The sequence below is a fragment of the Vanellus vanellus genome (genome assembly GCF_965231255.1).
Source record: "Vanellus vanellus genome assembly, chromosome: 21".
NCBI lineage: Eukaryota > Metazoa > Chordata > Aves > Charadriiformes > Charadriidae > Vanellus > Vanellus vanellus.
Window position 1 is genome coordinate 5,681,869 of NC_138926.1, and position 14,913 is coordinate 5,696,781.

Genomic DNA, 14,913 nt, shown 5'->3' on the forward strand with positions numbered 1-14,913 from the left:
CCCTGGTCCCAGCCAAGGATCGGGCCCTCTGATGGCGGCGAAGGCTGATTTACACCAGGCTGGAGGTCCAGAACACACTGTACTGTTCCTTCTCTATTTTTATGTGGGATGGGAAGGAGCATGCTGGGCCAAGGCTTCCATTTCTCAATTAAGCCCTAACTCTGGCAAAACCTTCCATTTCAGGAGTATTTGGTGCTTAGAAATGCTGTCACCCTCCAAACACAGAGTTTCAATTCCCAGCCTGAGATTGCCTGGCAGCTTTTATGCAAGAGCCAAACCTTCAGCTAGTGCAAAGTCAGCGCTGCTCTAGTGACTTCACTGCTGACATCACTGGATGCCAATGCACACCATTATTCACCATTTTAGGGTTAACCAGAGAAGATAAAGTATCTCAGCTCTTGGTTTTTTGGGCAAACAAAACTCTCCCCAGGGAGTGTCTCCCCAGGCCACGGGTGGCAGGAGTGGCATGCTCAGTCCGAAGGGGCAGAAGGTACCGGCCTGGTCCTGCTTATACCGAACGGATGTGGTGCAACTGCTCTGCAGTTACTCCAGTTCTCACAGTTCAGGCACTAACAACATGCTGAATCCCGATCAAGACTCACTGACAGACAGCGGAGCAGAAGGATTGCTCTTCCTCTAGGGACACCCAAACAAATGGCTAAAACATGGAATCTGCACAAGAATCTTTAGAAGACTTTGAGGCTCCTGTGTCACTGAGGTCCCCTACAGCGCTCTCACACTGATGGAGATCATTAACAGCAGCAAGAGTACAAGAAGGCAGAAATACATGCAAATCAACAAAGGACACAAACCACAGACTAAAGCGAGTGACTTTCCCAGGAGTCTGGTGGTACCCCCCATCCTCCTCCATAACAGAGGCACGCCAGCGACTGCCACCCGAGCATCCCTACCAGCCTTGTGCATTTGGCCCATGCAATGGTCAGCTCTTCACAATCTGCCAACAGTGAACAACAACTCCCCTGAGATCGTCAGACCTCCTCTGTTAGATGTAGCAGTGGAGAAAATACCTGCCTTTGCATCTCTGGATCCTGCTGCCCTCAGGGCTGAGCTGCCAAGTCTGTTAATCATTCCTAAGTTCCTCTAACAACACATTTATTTATTTACTCAAGTGGACAATATTATGTTAAGTGCTTTATGGTTTTCTTGAAAGGCTCAGTTTATTTATAACATATTGACAGAGTCAATAAGTTTATAATGGGCCACATGTAAAAATCAATTTCTCTGGAAGAAAAAAAGTCATCACAGCAACAGATTGTGGCCTTTTCAGTAGGTAAGTGGATGTGGGAGATCTACCCAATGGCTGTTATTCAGCCATTCATGTAGTTAAAGAGGAACTGTGATCTCAATGAGCTTACGGGCAGTTTATATTATATAATCCGGTTGCTCTTACAAAGTTGATGCATCGCAAAAGTATCAGTGTGCCATATGCTGGTGAAGATGGGTCTTTTACCTCCTCATGCAAGGAGAGCTACTACATTTTGGAGGCTGTTCTTCAAACGAGAGCAATTTAGGAAAATACATTGCCCACATCCTTAGTAAAAGCTATTTACTTCAACTTCTCTGCAGGGAGCCTGAGTTTTGAAGAGTGACAAATCCTCAAAGAGTAAAGAGGTCAAGTGCTAATGTTGAGACCTGAAAAGTACAGCTCTGGGAAAACAAGGGCTAGAAAGCCTGAAAGACAAATAGGACAAGACACCATGAGGGCAGAGGAAAAGAGAAAGGTTTGCTCTCACAGCACAGGGCCTGGACTGTATCTGAGAGAACGATTTACTCAACACCTGGATATCAAGCACAAGATGGACTCTGAACAACACATAAAGAAGACCCAGGACAGGTAGGGTAGCACAAGCAGCAAAACACACAGAGGTACAGTTATTGCTTCGCCTAAATCCTCCTTTCCTCACGGTAACTAGAATGAGGAGAAACTGCTTTGGCATCCTTGCAAAAACCTGATTTGTTTGCCCTGCTACCACATGCCACTGAAAACATGAACCACAAATCCAGAGAATGATCGGGGCTCTATGAAAAGGTTTGCATCAGCTACTGGGAATCGGGAAGGCTGGCTGGACTGCAAGGTAAAATTCGTCAAAGTATAACAAGAGAGTCAGTGTTCTTCGCTTGTGCTAGAGCGCAAGGGAGAGCGCGGGTGCTTGTGGCCGGCAGACCTGCTGCAGCCGGGCCAAATGCCACAGCCCGTGCTCGAGCTTACCCTGCAGAACCAGACACAGAAAGAGAAGATCAGTCCACCAAGAGAAGCTCGTTTCACAAAGCAGGAGTAAAAACCTCAGCTCCACAGGCCCAGCCAAAAACTAACCTGTCGTCCACTTTTCCTCTGCTTTACTTTACATCATTCCCTCCTTCCAAAGGATGTTCCCGTAAGGACAAGCTACCGCTGAAACGTGTGATGTTGTCCGGGTGATTTGGACACTACTTTCCCCTCCCATTCCAACAGGGCATCCAGAGTGACAATTCAGCTTTGAAATCCTCATCCCATATGAAGACCAACCTCTTTATAAATCACTAACAAAGAAGAAAAAACAGGAAACAAAAAACCAAACCAAAACTGATTTATCTGGTCTCTGGAAATTGAATATGGGGAGCTGTTTTATCACCAACAATATTGTCAAGGAACAAAACTGCATCCAATGAACAGAGTGTCTGACTCAAGGCACTACTAAAACTCCTTTACACCTTCCTTCTTACAGTAATAATTTTGATTGTTTCAATTACTTCCATCTAATCTACTTGATAAATGTTTTGAAATTTAAACCCAGCCTGAGGTCCATACGTTATATTAATAACAACAACAACAACAAAAAAACACCCACAAGAGAAAAAAAAAAAAAAAAAGACAAAACCAACAACAAGCTCCACACAATTAACAAGCTAAAAGAATTAATTGTAGCACAGGATTTTGGAGGCATCCAACTTCCCTCCTGCTCTGTGCTGCTGATTTCAAGGATTTCTAGCTCTAGGAGGAGCATACTTTTCCTATGCAAGACAGCCTGCTTGCAACGCTCTATTTATGCACGGGCACTATTAGTATTATTATTACTACTACTATTATTATGGAGCACACCACTGCCCCCTCACACGGCCATAAGCTGTGTGGACACACAGACAGCCTGTGCCCTGCCGGGGAGCGGGGAAGGGATGAGGAGCAGCGCTGAGCTCATCTCAGCACCACACAGACCGAGGGGCAGGGAGCAGCTGGCCACTGGCTCGGCATTTGCTATTAATCATTGGGAAATTTCCGCCCTCCCAAAAGGGGAAGCCCCAGAGCCAAGGGAGTTTGTCGCCATGTGGAGATGCCATGAAGAAACTTGGGCCAAACTGAGATTTTTCTGTAAGGGGACTGAGGACCAAAGGGTGCTGAGTTGCCACAAGTACCACATATGCAGATGATGGACGTGGGGAAGAAAAATGCAACAGATCTGCTCTGTTCTGTGAGTTTCATTAGGACTCCTGGAAAATTTGTTGAGCTTCTGTTGCTGACAGAAAGGGTCCCTTGAGCTGGCTGAAGGAGGCTGATAATGAATTTGCACGCAGTAAATTAGCCTGTGGATATTTTTACATCAGGCTCTCGTCTCGGCTCCGATGGAAATGCATCGGGGGCCGAGGACTTCCTCCTCATTTGCTCCCGCAATCTCCTGCCAAAGGCTGGCATCTGCTTTCACGCGCCGCTCTGCCTCCCCGCTGAACGGCGGGCAGAGCAGCGCTGCCGCTCTCTGCAGTCATCAGGCTGGCTACCGAGGAGCCCTCACCCCCAAACCGCTCTCCCCGTGGCCCGGCGCCAGGGGAGTTGCAGCAACTTGCCTCCACCTAACGCTCCGCGGAGAGAAGAGCTGTGACACACGACTAGCTGCTGGCTGGGATGTGCTTATTAAATAAAATTAATGCTAGAAGACAGAAACAGAATTCCCCTCTAGTGCCGCAGGGCAGGTGTTTAATTCAGCATTTTATCCCCTTTTCTCTTCTTTTTTGTTGCCTGAAATATTTTTCCATCTCCAAGCAGCCTAATGCTACACAGACTGCCTATTCCCCTTCTGATGGGTTCTCCCTCCATTTAAAGCCATCTTTTTGCTTGCTCTCCTTGACAGCGGTTCACTATGATTTTATCTTTTCTATTAGGCAGTGATTGTGAAACCTCAGAGGGTTCATTAGGAGCTTGATAATCCCTCCAGATTTATTAGTCTAAATTGCTCACTCCTATCTCTCATCCCCATTTAAATATTACTAATTTCCTTAAACATCTCTTCCATCTGCCCAGGCTTTGCCTGATGTCACCTTTCTTTAACGGTCCCTGCCAAAATCCAGTTAGTTCTGCTGAGGGCTGGTCTTTTGGACAAACTGGTAAAATAGCCTGGGTAAACAGATTAATGCTCTGGGAGAGTGAACGGCAACAAAATTCATTTCTTTCTCACCTGCCATAACTGCATTACACGAGATGAATGGGTTTCAAAGACAAATTTCACCTCTTGACCTTGAGCAAATGCTTAATCGCACCCATGCTCAAAACCAGTCTGGTGGTGGTGGTGGCAGTGGGGACCTTCATTTTTATAGCTATTTCTGTTGTCTGAGCACCACCCAGGAATACGGACTCCACTGTGCAGGTGGTGTGCACGCAGAAATCTCTTACTGCGTGCACACTCCTGGTCCGTGCGGTGCACAGCAACTGCCGGCACGGGGGAGGGCAGCGGAAGAAGGAACAGTCGTTGGGACCAGAGGGCAACAAGAACAGTACATGCTGGTACTGGGAAATACCCGGAGTGGTTTAGCGCTGTGGGCAGGATCTGATGGGGACGGCCACCGTCCCTTACCAGCTCTACCAGCAGCACCAGCACAGCTACACTCTGACTTGGGGCTGGCACTGGGGGTGAGAAATCACAAAGCAGATGCCACTGCCTTAAAACAAGTGACCTTCACCTCCCGAGGGCACAGCTCTTCCCTCAGCATCCAGCACTTGCTGATCCCCTCCAGGTACACCCACCCCTTCCTTTGGCTTTCCTGCCCCGCGCCGACCATTTGCATGGGGACAAACAGGAGCACTGAAGCTTGTTCTTGCTGGACTGCTACTGAGCAAGGTGCTGGACTGATACTGAGCAAGGTTAGGACCTACGGATCAAGCGCTAAGCAGGAAACAGAACTCTCTTAGTTCAGGTAGGAAGCTCGTGGCTTTTTCTTTCTTTCCGCATTTTTCTCTTTTCTGACTTCTTTCCCTATCCCTTTTCCATTCTCTGCCCCAATTGCTCTCTTGGCTTTCAACCCTTCCATTTCACTCCTTCCCCCTCCTCCTCTCCACTCCAGCTCTCCTGCCTACACGTTTGGCTCCATCCGTTCCCGTCTGTCTCCCACCCAAACACAAAGCGTGATTCAGCTCTCGGCTTTCCTGGCACACGTACACCCTGGCATAAATATTAATAGAAATTAGAGAATATGAGTATCATTTGGGGTTGGAAGGCACCTCCACTTAATCATCCAGCCCAGCCTGCTGTACTCAGGTTTCCATCATCCCCACACCAGCATTAATAGGTAGATATCTGGTCTCCTCGGCGGTAGCATTTCCACCACGCCACTTGGCAGCCTGTTCAAGAGCCTTGCAGCTGCTGCAGCAAGAGAAGTTTCTCTTATGTTTATTTTGGGTTTCCCCCTGCAGCTGCCTAAGCCCATTACTCCTTGTTTAGCACAGTACTCGGGGATTTAACCGCACGATCCCCCCATTAATGTTATTAGTAGCTATAAAGCCAAATCACCAGGGGCCGTGCTGAAGATATACCCCGCTCTGCCTCTCAGCATTTATGGTATCATCCTTCCTTTGTCTCACACAGCCGCTCTCAAAGGCACAGCAGAAAAGCACGGGGTGGCGGTGCCCTCCGCACGCCCGCCCCAGCGCAGCCTGCCCTTCTCCCGGCACGGGGAATGGGCTCGGGGGCTGACACCCCCCGGCGTCACCCTCCTGAGCCCTCGATCCAGAGCCACCCACCTGCTGGTGCTTCCCAATGACCCACACATCTCATCGCACTGGCTCCGGCCACGATGTCTACTAATCCAGCCTTGGGCAGCTGCATGGGATGGATTGGTGCTGCTGGGCACCCATGGGCTTTCACCTCCCGAAGAACAGGGCAGGACTTGCCCTGGCTGACGCAGGGGACACCCCTCCTTGCCTTCCTCCCCCTCCGCCACGAATCCCCCGCTCCCCAAGCACGTGGCTCTTCCCAACGCTCCCACGGGCCGGGGAGATCAGCTCCCATTAACATGACTCTACACGCACACGGGAGAAAAGCCGAGAAAAACGTCTTACCAGATTAGTGAAGATATACGTGTAATAGGCAGACGCCATTCCCAGTTCAGCTGCCTGTGAAGGAGAGGAAAGGAGATTAGACCAGCGCCTGACAATCTTCAATCTCCACTCCAGCAAGGCAGAGACTGGGCCACATTTGCTTTTTCATCTTTATCGCTCCCTGCAAGCGCCGCTGTCTTCCTGCAGGCGGGGACGGGTGGGACACAGCAACACAATTTGACCTGTGAAATTAAAGTCTGGGGAACCAATTTTTCAGCAGAACTGAGCCTACCTCTGAGGTCTCCTCTCCGCAACGGCACTGACAAAGTACCTGCACAGGGGCTGCCTGGCAGAAAGAAGCCACCCACCACCGCACGGGCTGCGGCTCCAGACCCCCGTGAGCATCCCCGCTCCCTCCGCGGCACACTGCAAGATGACATTCAGGGGGTTCTGCACGTGGCCCCATCCAGTGGGTGTATCCAGCCAAGAACAACCTGGAAGGAAGGCGCCCATTGGAAACAAATGCTTTTGCACCCCCAACAGCAATGGCCCGTACAGACCCCGGCAGCGCACGGTCCTGCAGCCCCAGCCCGAGGCCTCCAGAGCCCCTGGGGATGAGGAGTTCCTCGGGTCTACTGTGTGTTTTGGAGGAAAATGAGGTTTCCTGCTTTGTAAATGGATGCTGCTTTTCTCCTGTTCAACTACCAACATCTTTTTTAATATAACGAAGGAAAGCAGCAGTTGAGGGAGCTCAGGGCTCATCTCCTTTCACCACAAACACCACGATGCACAGAACGAGGCATAAAAAACTCTTCTGGAGTTACAGAAAAAGGACAGTCATTCCAGTGGTGGTTTTCCCACATGTATCAGTCAGATTTGGGCTCCAGTCCCACAAATTAATTAGCATGAATGAAACCTAGTAACTCAGCCTGTTCTCCAGAATTTAGACAGGGTTTCGATGGCCACACAAATAGGAAAAAGAGGGGAAAAGTGTATGGAGATGCAGAGAGAAGGACAGAGATTTTTCCATGGGATGATCCGTTCTAGAGATCACAGACCAGATCATTGAAGTCCTTTTCCAAAATTCAAAACTCTCAGTAAACAAGGAGTTGGTTGTGGGAACAGATGCTCAGGAAAGCAGGGGATTAATCTGCAGATCCTCCTGAAAGCCTATGTTTCCCTGCCAAGCACAGCTGGTCTCAAATCATGCTTCCGGACCTTGGCAAAGAGGTTTTCCCATCACCCCAGACCACACAGCGGAACTGGAGGCAGGGAAGGAAGGACCAAAGGCAGCACCTCCTTACTTGGTTTTAGTCCCTTTCCATCTCCCCCAGAAGCTGGAGGATGGTGACAACAGGAGGCAAGTGAAGGAAAGATACAGAGAAGCAGTGGCTTAGAATGCACCTCTCCCTGTTCCTGCCTGGTCTTTACCTATTTCTGCGCAAAATCGAGGCCACCACCATTGCAGTGGGAGCAGACACAGACAGCGGAAAAAGCTTTGGATGCCCACAGAGGACTGACGGTGGCTTAGGTCTGGCTGTGTCCAGCCCTTCAGTTGCACATTGTCACCCTGTCCCTTGCACAGGTGGCAAAAGGGACACAGCAAGGTCATTTGACCAAACGAGCGGCACGACTCCAGAGGAGGCTGCCGACCTGCCTTTCAGCCAGCTCTCCAGACAGCTGCCACATTTTTAAGCCCCTACACAATAAAACCTGGCACCCATTTCCCTCCCTTTTCCCTTCCTGGGGAGAGCGATAATGTCAGCTCTCCCTCTGACCCACTTTGAAGTCAGTGCATTTCATTTCAAGGGCAGAAAATCAAAGCGAGCAACAAAGCGCTTCCTGCGAGCATCGCTCCCATCCATTTAACGTGCCCGCTGGCAGGTGGGCGGCCGGGACAGGCTGGTAATCGAGGAAGCAACCATGTGTCTCCAGACCATATGTGGAGGGTAAGAGATGAGAAATTGCAATTTCTCTCAGCGTCGGAGGGCAGGACTGGTCTCCTGACACAGGTCTGACACAAGGCACTTTCAAACCAGTAGTGCATTTTCCTCACTTTTGGTGACCTGTGGGCAGGGGCCAAGGATGTACCTACTTGCTCACCACGACCTCACTCCCTGCTCTGGTTGCACCTCTATAAAGAAAATACTTTCCAGCCTCCCAAGGTGCAAGGAGCTGCCAGATCAGAAGCTCATTATTTATTACCTTCCATTCGTACAATCCTCTAGCTGGGAAGACTACATTATGGTTTACCGAACTACTGAAAAATCGTGGCAATCTCTGACATCTTTATCAGTTGTGGCAGAAGGATGCTCGAGCTGGGAAGGGAGACTGCGGGTGCCCGAAGAGTGCTGCTGTGTGCCTGTGGGAAGTCACTATAGCAACAGAGGAAGGGGACAGCCCTCTGCAGACAGGCAGCATGCAACAGGGACCAGAAGAGGAAAAAAAAAAAAAAAACAAAAAAAACCCACACACCCTCCCTCCCCTGCATAAAGGGGACCCAACCCCCCCTCAAACCTGCCTATTAAAAGTGCAAAATTGCAAGCAGTGGAATAAAAGTCTTTGGGGGTGGTGGGTGGGGTATAATAAAAACATCTCTAATGGTTTGTGCTGGCTGTCATCAGGGATAAATCTGATACAGCCAAGGCCTTTGAAGGCCTGACCCCCTGATACCACAGCCAGCACACCGTGTGTAATGCCTGCACCAACAGCCAAGGGGGGACCCCATTGCATGATCCTGCCTCCAATTCAGGAAAGTACTTGTTCCTTCCAGGATGTGGGAAACTCTACGCAACTTTAGACTCCATCTGGAGCCACTGCTCAATTTTGAAGTAGACTATCAAAACAAACGCTAAAAACTGCAGCAAGAGACCATTTAAAAATAAACACGATTAAAATAAAATCTCAGTTAATAAGACAATAAAAAAAGAAGTAAAAAGTTAGAAATGTACTTGGAGAAAAAAAAAGGAAAAACTATTGCACTGATTGACTAATTTCAGAGTGCTAAGCAGCCCTCCACGGCTGTTTGATGGCAACAGGAGCCACAAGCACACACCACTTCTCGAAAGCAAACACATCAGCTCAGAGCAATTAAACCACTGCTTCTACGGATGCAGTCCTGGAAAGAGAGAGCAAATTATTTTCCCCAGAAACTCCATCAGTGGCAATTCCCCTCTCAGCAGAGACCATTTCCAGTGTTGCTGTAGGAATTTTTACACTCCATTATCATACAGCACCTGCACGTACATGCTCATGTACTGCACGCAGTATCTCGTTCAGTGGAAGCAGCAGCATTCACAACTGTGACACTTAATAGACGCTTACCTTCTGCAAAATGGTATGAGACATGGAAGCGTTGGCATGTACAATGATGGTAGCTGTTTTGTCATCTCGGATCTCTTTTAGGAGAGGGGTAGGATCCCGGCTGTCATCTAGCATCCGGACTGAGAGAGTGTCCTTGGAAATGAGGAACTGCCGAAGCAACTTCTCTAGGTTTAAAAGGCCTTCAAATAAAAGGGAGAAAAAAAACACCAGACACCTTTCAATTTTATGCTTGTTCAAAAAGCACTCCTCCCATAGCCCATAGTCATCCCTGGTAGGAAGCAGTCCTGCAGTTCTGTGTCTGTGCACGGCAAAGGAAAGGATTTGGGGCTGCAGCGCAGACTCGCTGCTTGGGCCAGCAGGGAATGGGAAACGATGGAGCTACTCCACCTGTTCTCCAGACGAAAAATGGCCCCAAAGGCCTCCTGGGAAGAGATAAGATTGCTGATACAAATTTGCTCAGGACCCCAGAGTCCAGACAAGTTCTGGTTACTGCTGGTTGCTGGAGGATGATTCCTCCTCCTTAGCCTTTGCATTACTAGCTCCCAAACTAAGTGCCCTGCAAGGCACAACTTGATGCACTTCGGAGATCCTGGAGTACTCTGATGGGGAGCTGTTATCTTCCAAGGGCATGTGTCCCTGGGGATGGAAAGTTCTGCTTAGACTCTGACAAAGCAGAGACAATTGCAAAAATACATTAGGTCTACATTAAAAAACTATGAAAAAAATATTGTGAGTGTGGTGCTAGGACAGTGCAGAATTACCTGTGGACTGGGGATTCCTAGAGCAACACTGAAACCAATAATAAAACAAACAAACCATCCAGCATATTTGGTGCTTTATGGAGAAATTAGAGAGTAAAGTAGGACAATGTTTGCAGTCCAGCGGCTCCATCACTGGGCACAGTCTCTAGAGACCCACCTTCCACCTCCATGTCAAAGCCCTCCTCCCTCTTTCTGCCTCGCCATCTGCATTTCTGTCCCCCCTGTCCCCCGCTGAGTCCTCCGAGTGCCCCAGCACAGCGCAGCCTCCTCGGGCAGCGTCTGGACATAATCAGCCACGGGAAAGAGCCAGGACTCCGGATACCCCGGCACCCTCCTTGCAGTCTGCAGGACCGGGCTCTCCCTTCAGACGGGAGCTGAACAAAAGAAGTAATAATTAGTGAGCACCCACACGGATGAGTCCTGACTTCCCTGGACTTGTGCCCTATTGCCTTGGGCACTTGTGATTGAAGTTTCCTCCTGCAGCTAGGTCATTGCAAGGGCTCCTTCCAACACAGCTTCCTTGATGTCTCTAACAAGACGTCAAAGCTCCTGCTGCAGCTTTTCTTAGTCAAGAAAGCATATTTGATAGAGCCTGTCTCTTCTATCCAGCTGCTGAGTTTCATCAGGAAATAACCTCCTGTCAAGTTTGATTGACCAGAGAGACAACCAGATGTAATCATTAGCAAGACACAGGCAGCTAGCATGGTCACACATCCCCTCCCCACAGAAAGACAATCCAAAAAGAAGGGGGAAAGCTGAACTGAAGGAAACTGAAAAGAAGAGAACTATCAGCAGAATCACATCCTAGCTGGTGGAGGGACAAAACCCATCCAGAAGTCAGAGCCCTACTCTTAACCTAACTGTACTTTTGACTGCACAAAACTGCTCATTCACCAGAAGGTCAGGGGCCGGGGAAGCGATACAATGCGATGTGATTAGCGTTAGAGACCGCCGCTTTCAAGGACTCCCAGCACTTCACAAAGGTAACAAAGCAGCACATTAAAAGGGATACATCCAAGATGAGGAGCCTCTCGTTCACAGTGAGAGTTTTTCAGCGCACTAAGTTTGCACTGAGCTCTTAACAATGCATTCGCCTCTTACCTTTGCTCTGAGTACAGGTAGGAACTCAGCAAGGGACTACAACAACAGCTGCAGCCAGCACTTCTCTGGATCACATCAGCTTCTTTTTCTTTCTCATTAGCCAGTGAATTCACTGTGTACAGGACAGACAGACTAGACCTCACCTGGATACTTTTTGTTTGTGCTAGCTCAAGCGAACAGCAAATTTTACCTAAGCTCTCCATTTGATCCTTGTGAGGTTTATTTTCACCTTATTCCACATCTGCAAGGGACCAGACAGGTTGTTGCAAGTAATAGTCCTGAGAATACCAAGTTTACATACAGCTCACCCCAGCAAAATCTGCTGCTGCAAAACTAAGGAAGATTTTAAGAGCACTTGACTAACTTTATAAGTCTTGCATTAAAAAAAAAAAAAAAAAAAAGACATGGGAACTTACCCATTTTTTCCACAATGATTTAAATTTCCTGGCATTAAACTCTGTCAGAAGTGGATGTTTAGGAGGAGGGGAGGCAGCACGAACAAACTACCACTACCGAACCTGCACCCAATTTAAGTCGGTGATGAAGGCTGAGCACACCTGGCCACCACTGCTGGCGCTACAGCCCACGGACTGAAGTCCCCAGGACTATCATGGAACATAAGATACTTCTGCCCTTGGAGAGCATTCCCAGGCAAACATCAGGGTGAAGCAGGGGCTGGCAGCAGGGAGCGCTCACACTGCAGCGGGTACGCAGCGCTGCCAGAGATCGCGGCCCCGCGGCGCTCAGCTTTGGACAGACCTGACGGAAAAGGGAAAGCTGTGCTGCTCTGCACACCCCTGTGCTGGCGGGAGAAGCCCAGATCCACACCACAGTGTGGCTTTCAAGGGAACAGAAATTCACGGAAAGGCGTGGGCATCTGGAGGGAAATCTTCAGCCGCCCCCTTTGGAAATGCACCTTTTCTATTTAATTTCCTGCAGAAATAAAATTAGATCCTGCTCCTTAACACCAAGGATTGCATATCTCAGCTGTAAGTGAACCTTGCACACTGGAGAGCGTCCCTCTGCCAACTGCTACGAGTTTGTGCTTCACATCAGACCCTCAGCTTCCTCTTCATTCTTCTCTTTGCTGACTGCCTCTGCTGCCACCTCCTCCTGCAGCCCACAGCTCAGCAGGGCACGAGCCCAGGCGAGAGAGCCACCCTGCCCTGTGGTGAGGAAGGCAGAACCCAGCTGCTAGGTTTCTAAAGCACATCAGGCACCGAGAGGAGGAAGCGGGACCAGGGAAGAAAAGAAGTGTTTGATCTCCTCCTCTGGCTCGAGGAAATTATCATTTCCAGCATGTCAGATCCTACCTGTAGCCTCATCAGGCCTGCTGCTTGCAGCTCCTCTTGTCGTGTGGAGGGAAGTCTCTATTATCTGAAGAGATTTCCCTTTGTTTGATGATGAGAGGACGTGAGATGCTGCTGCTGACAGACTGGCACTTCAGAAGGCTGCTCGGTGGGCCAAGCACGAGCAAGGGCCAGTAAACCTCTCCTGGCACCTTTGAAGTACTAAAGTGAGGACCACCGTGTGCAGAGAGGCTGCATCAGGCACGCATTGTTTGAGCAGTCCTATGGGGACCATAGGTACGCACAGAGGGAGGTCAGCGGTTTCAGCTGGCCAGCAGGAAGTCCTGATCCTGCTTATTTTATTTTTCCTTTTCTTATGCAAACATTTGGAGGTGGCAGGAGTAGCCCAGCCCCACCTCTGTGCAGTTACGGCCTCCCCTCCGGAGCACCCGGCATCCCTTACAGCCCGCTGCCAGGGAATGCCCCCGGGAGGCAGGAAAGGCAGGACCTGGAGGCTTCTGTGAACCCCCACATCCCTGCTTACCGCTCTGGCCCGTCAGGCTACTGCAGAGGAGGAGATGGGCTCCTTCTCTCTGCGCGTTGCTGACCAAGGCCCAGGGACCAGCAGTTCTGTTTGCGGTTGCACGGGGTTTGGCTGGTGCAATCCTTGACCCTGACGGCTGGGAAGAGCATCCAGCCTCGCTCTTGCACCCAACAGCACTGGTTCAAACATCTCCCTGTGGCCCTAGGGCGGGCACAAGCTTTTTGACCTCAGTGCCCTGGTCTCCCTTCCTAAGCACGGGGTGTTATTGCCGCCCCTCTGACAATCAGAGCTCACAGAGTAGCTCCTATGAAGTCTGTACACCCCTGTATTTGTCTGTGCTTGCCTTTTCGGGTTAAGGTTTCTGTGGAATCACACAAAGCTTTCCACGTTAGGACTTTGGACCAATTCACAAACTTGCTAATTATTCCACACCGCAGAGAAACCGAGTCACATAGTCTTATTCTATCCACCACTGCATTACACTTAGGCTGGCCTAAGTCCATTGACTTTGCGGGTCATTTTCTGCCTCTGCCAGAAGAAATTACAATCAGTGCCCAGAGGATGCGACTCCTTACAGCGACAGTATGAGCGTGACGGGATAGGACCCAGGAGTCCCATCACGCAGCCTTGTACTTAAGCCAAAACAGCTATGACTTCCCCTCCTGGGATCTAAATAATAACATCCCTCAAAACAGCATTTCCTCACTGATGAGCAGACAGCTCACATGCTCCCCTTATTTGCCTCCAGGGAACCTTCCAAAAGCCCAAAGTGCCTCAAGTTAGTTGTTTAAGGACTGCGCTTAGGAGCACTGCTTATCCTACGGGAAAATGAGGGCTTCTGCTCCTACATGAAGCTGGATTATGTCTTTCTGCGCCCCGTTATAGTCAGCGCATGCTGTGCTTCAAGCCTAACTCAGGTAAGGTCCTTACTGAGCACGAAGAGCAGGATGCATGAAAGGCACCCATCCCACTTCTTCCCTGAGTCTGGGAAGGACTCAGGTTGTGCAGCACATCCTAAATATCGAGCTATCCAGGAATACCAGAGTAAAATAAACTGGGTTGATTCAATTAAAAGGGTGCTGTTTTAATACAAGCTATTTGGTTCCCAAGGTTTTGATCCAGTTAAAGGAAGAATTATATTAATAGCAGGCTGTATTCAATGGGAGGCACCTGCATGTTTTGGCACGTAACTGGGGAGAAGGGCAGGGGTTTACGGCAGAGAGCTGATGCGTATGTGCTCTGTGCCTGGCAGCAGTGCGAGGACAGAGCTGTAAGCGTGCTACACGGCAGGTGAGAAAATCTAATTATATTTTTTTTTCTTCTTTTTTGCTTAAGGTTAAGGTTAGACAATGAAAAATTCCAGCACTAGAGGTAATGTAGGAGATCATTTGCATGATTTTAATTGCATAATTTTGGGTCAGGTCCTCTGCTGGGGTAAACCTGAGCACGCTGACTGAAGGCAATTTACTGACTTGCATCAGCTGAGGATGTGGTCTCCTCAGGGTACATAAAGCAAAAAGAAAAGGCAAAGACACTCTTATTCCTTCTGTCCCTGTGCAGGAGTCTGCCACAACACTGCATTTCTTGCACAGC

General features: G+C 49.3%; 1 protein-coding gene across 1 annotated transcript in view; it reads right to left on the reverse strand.

Moving 5' to 3' along the window:
* Window positions 1–14,913, reverse strand: part of GRIK4 (glutamate ionotropic receptor kainate type subunit 4) — a gene marked incomplete at its 3' end in the record, with an annotated part of 137,213 nt that overhangs the window by 51,835 nt on the left and 70,465 nt on the right. Inside the window, exons 5-6 of the mRNA XM_082493873.1 lie at window positions 9,626–9,804; window positions 6,323–6,376 (exon numbers count right to left, since the gene is read on the reverse strand). Of these exons, the coding sequence (XP_082349999.1) occupies window positions 6,323–6,376; window positions 9,626–9,804 (233 nt within the window). The remainder of the gene's footprint in view (window positions 1–6,322; window positions 6,377–9,625; window positions 9,805–14,913) is intronic.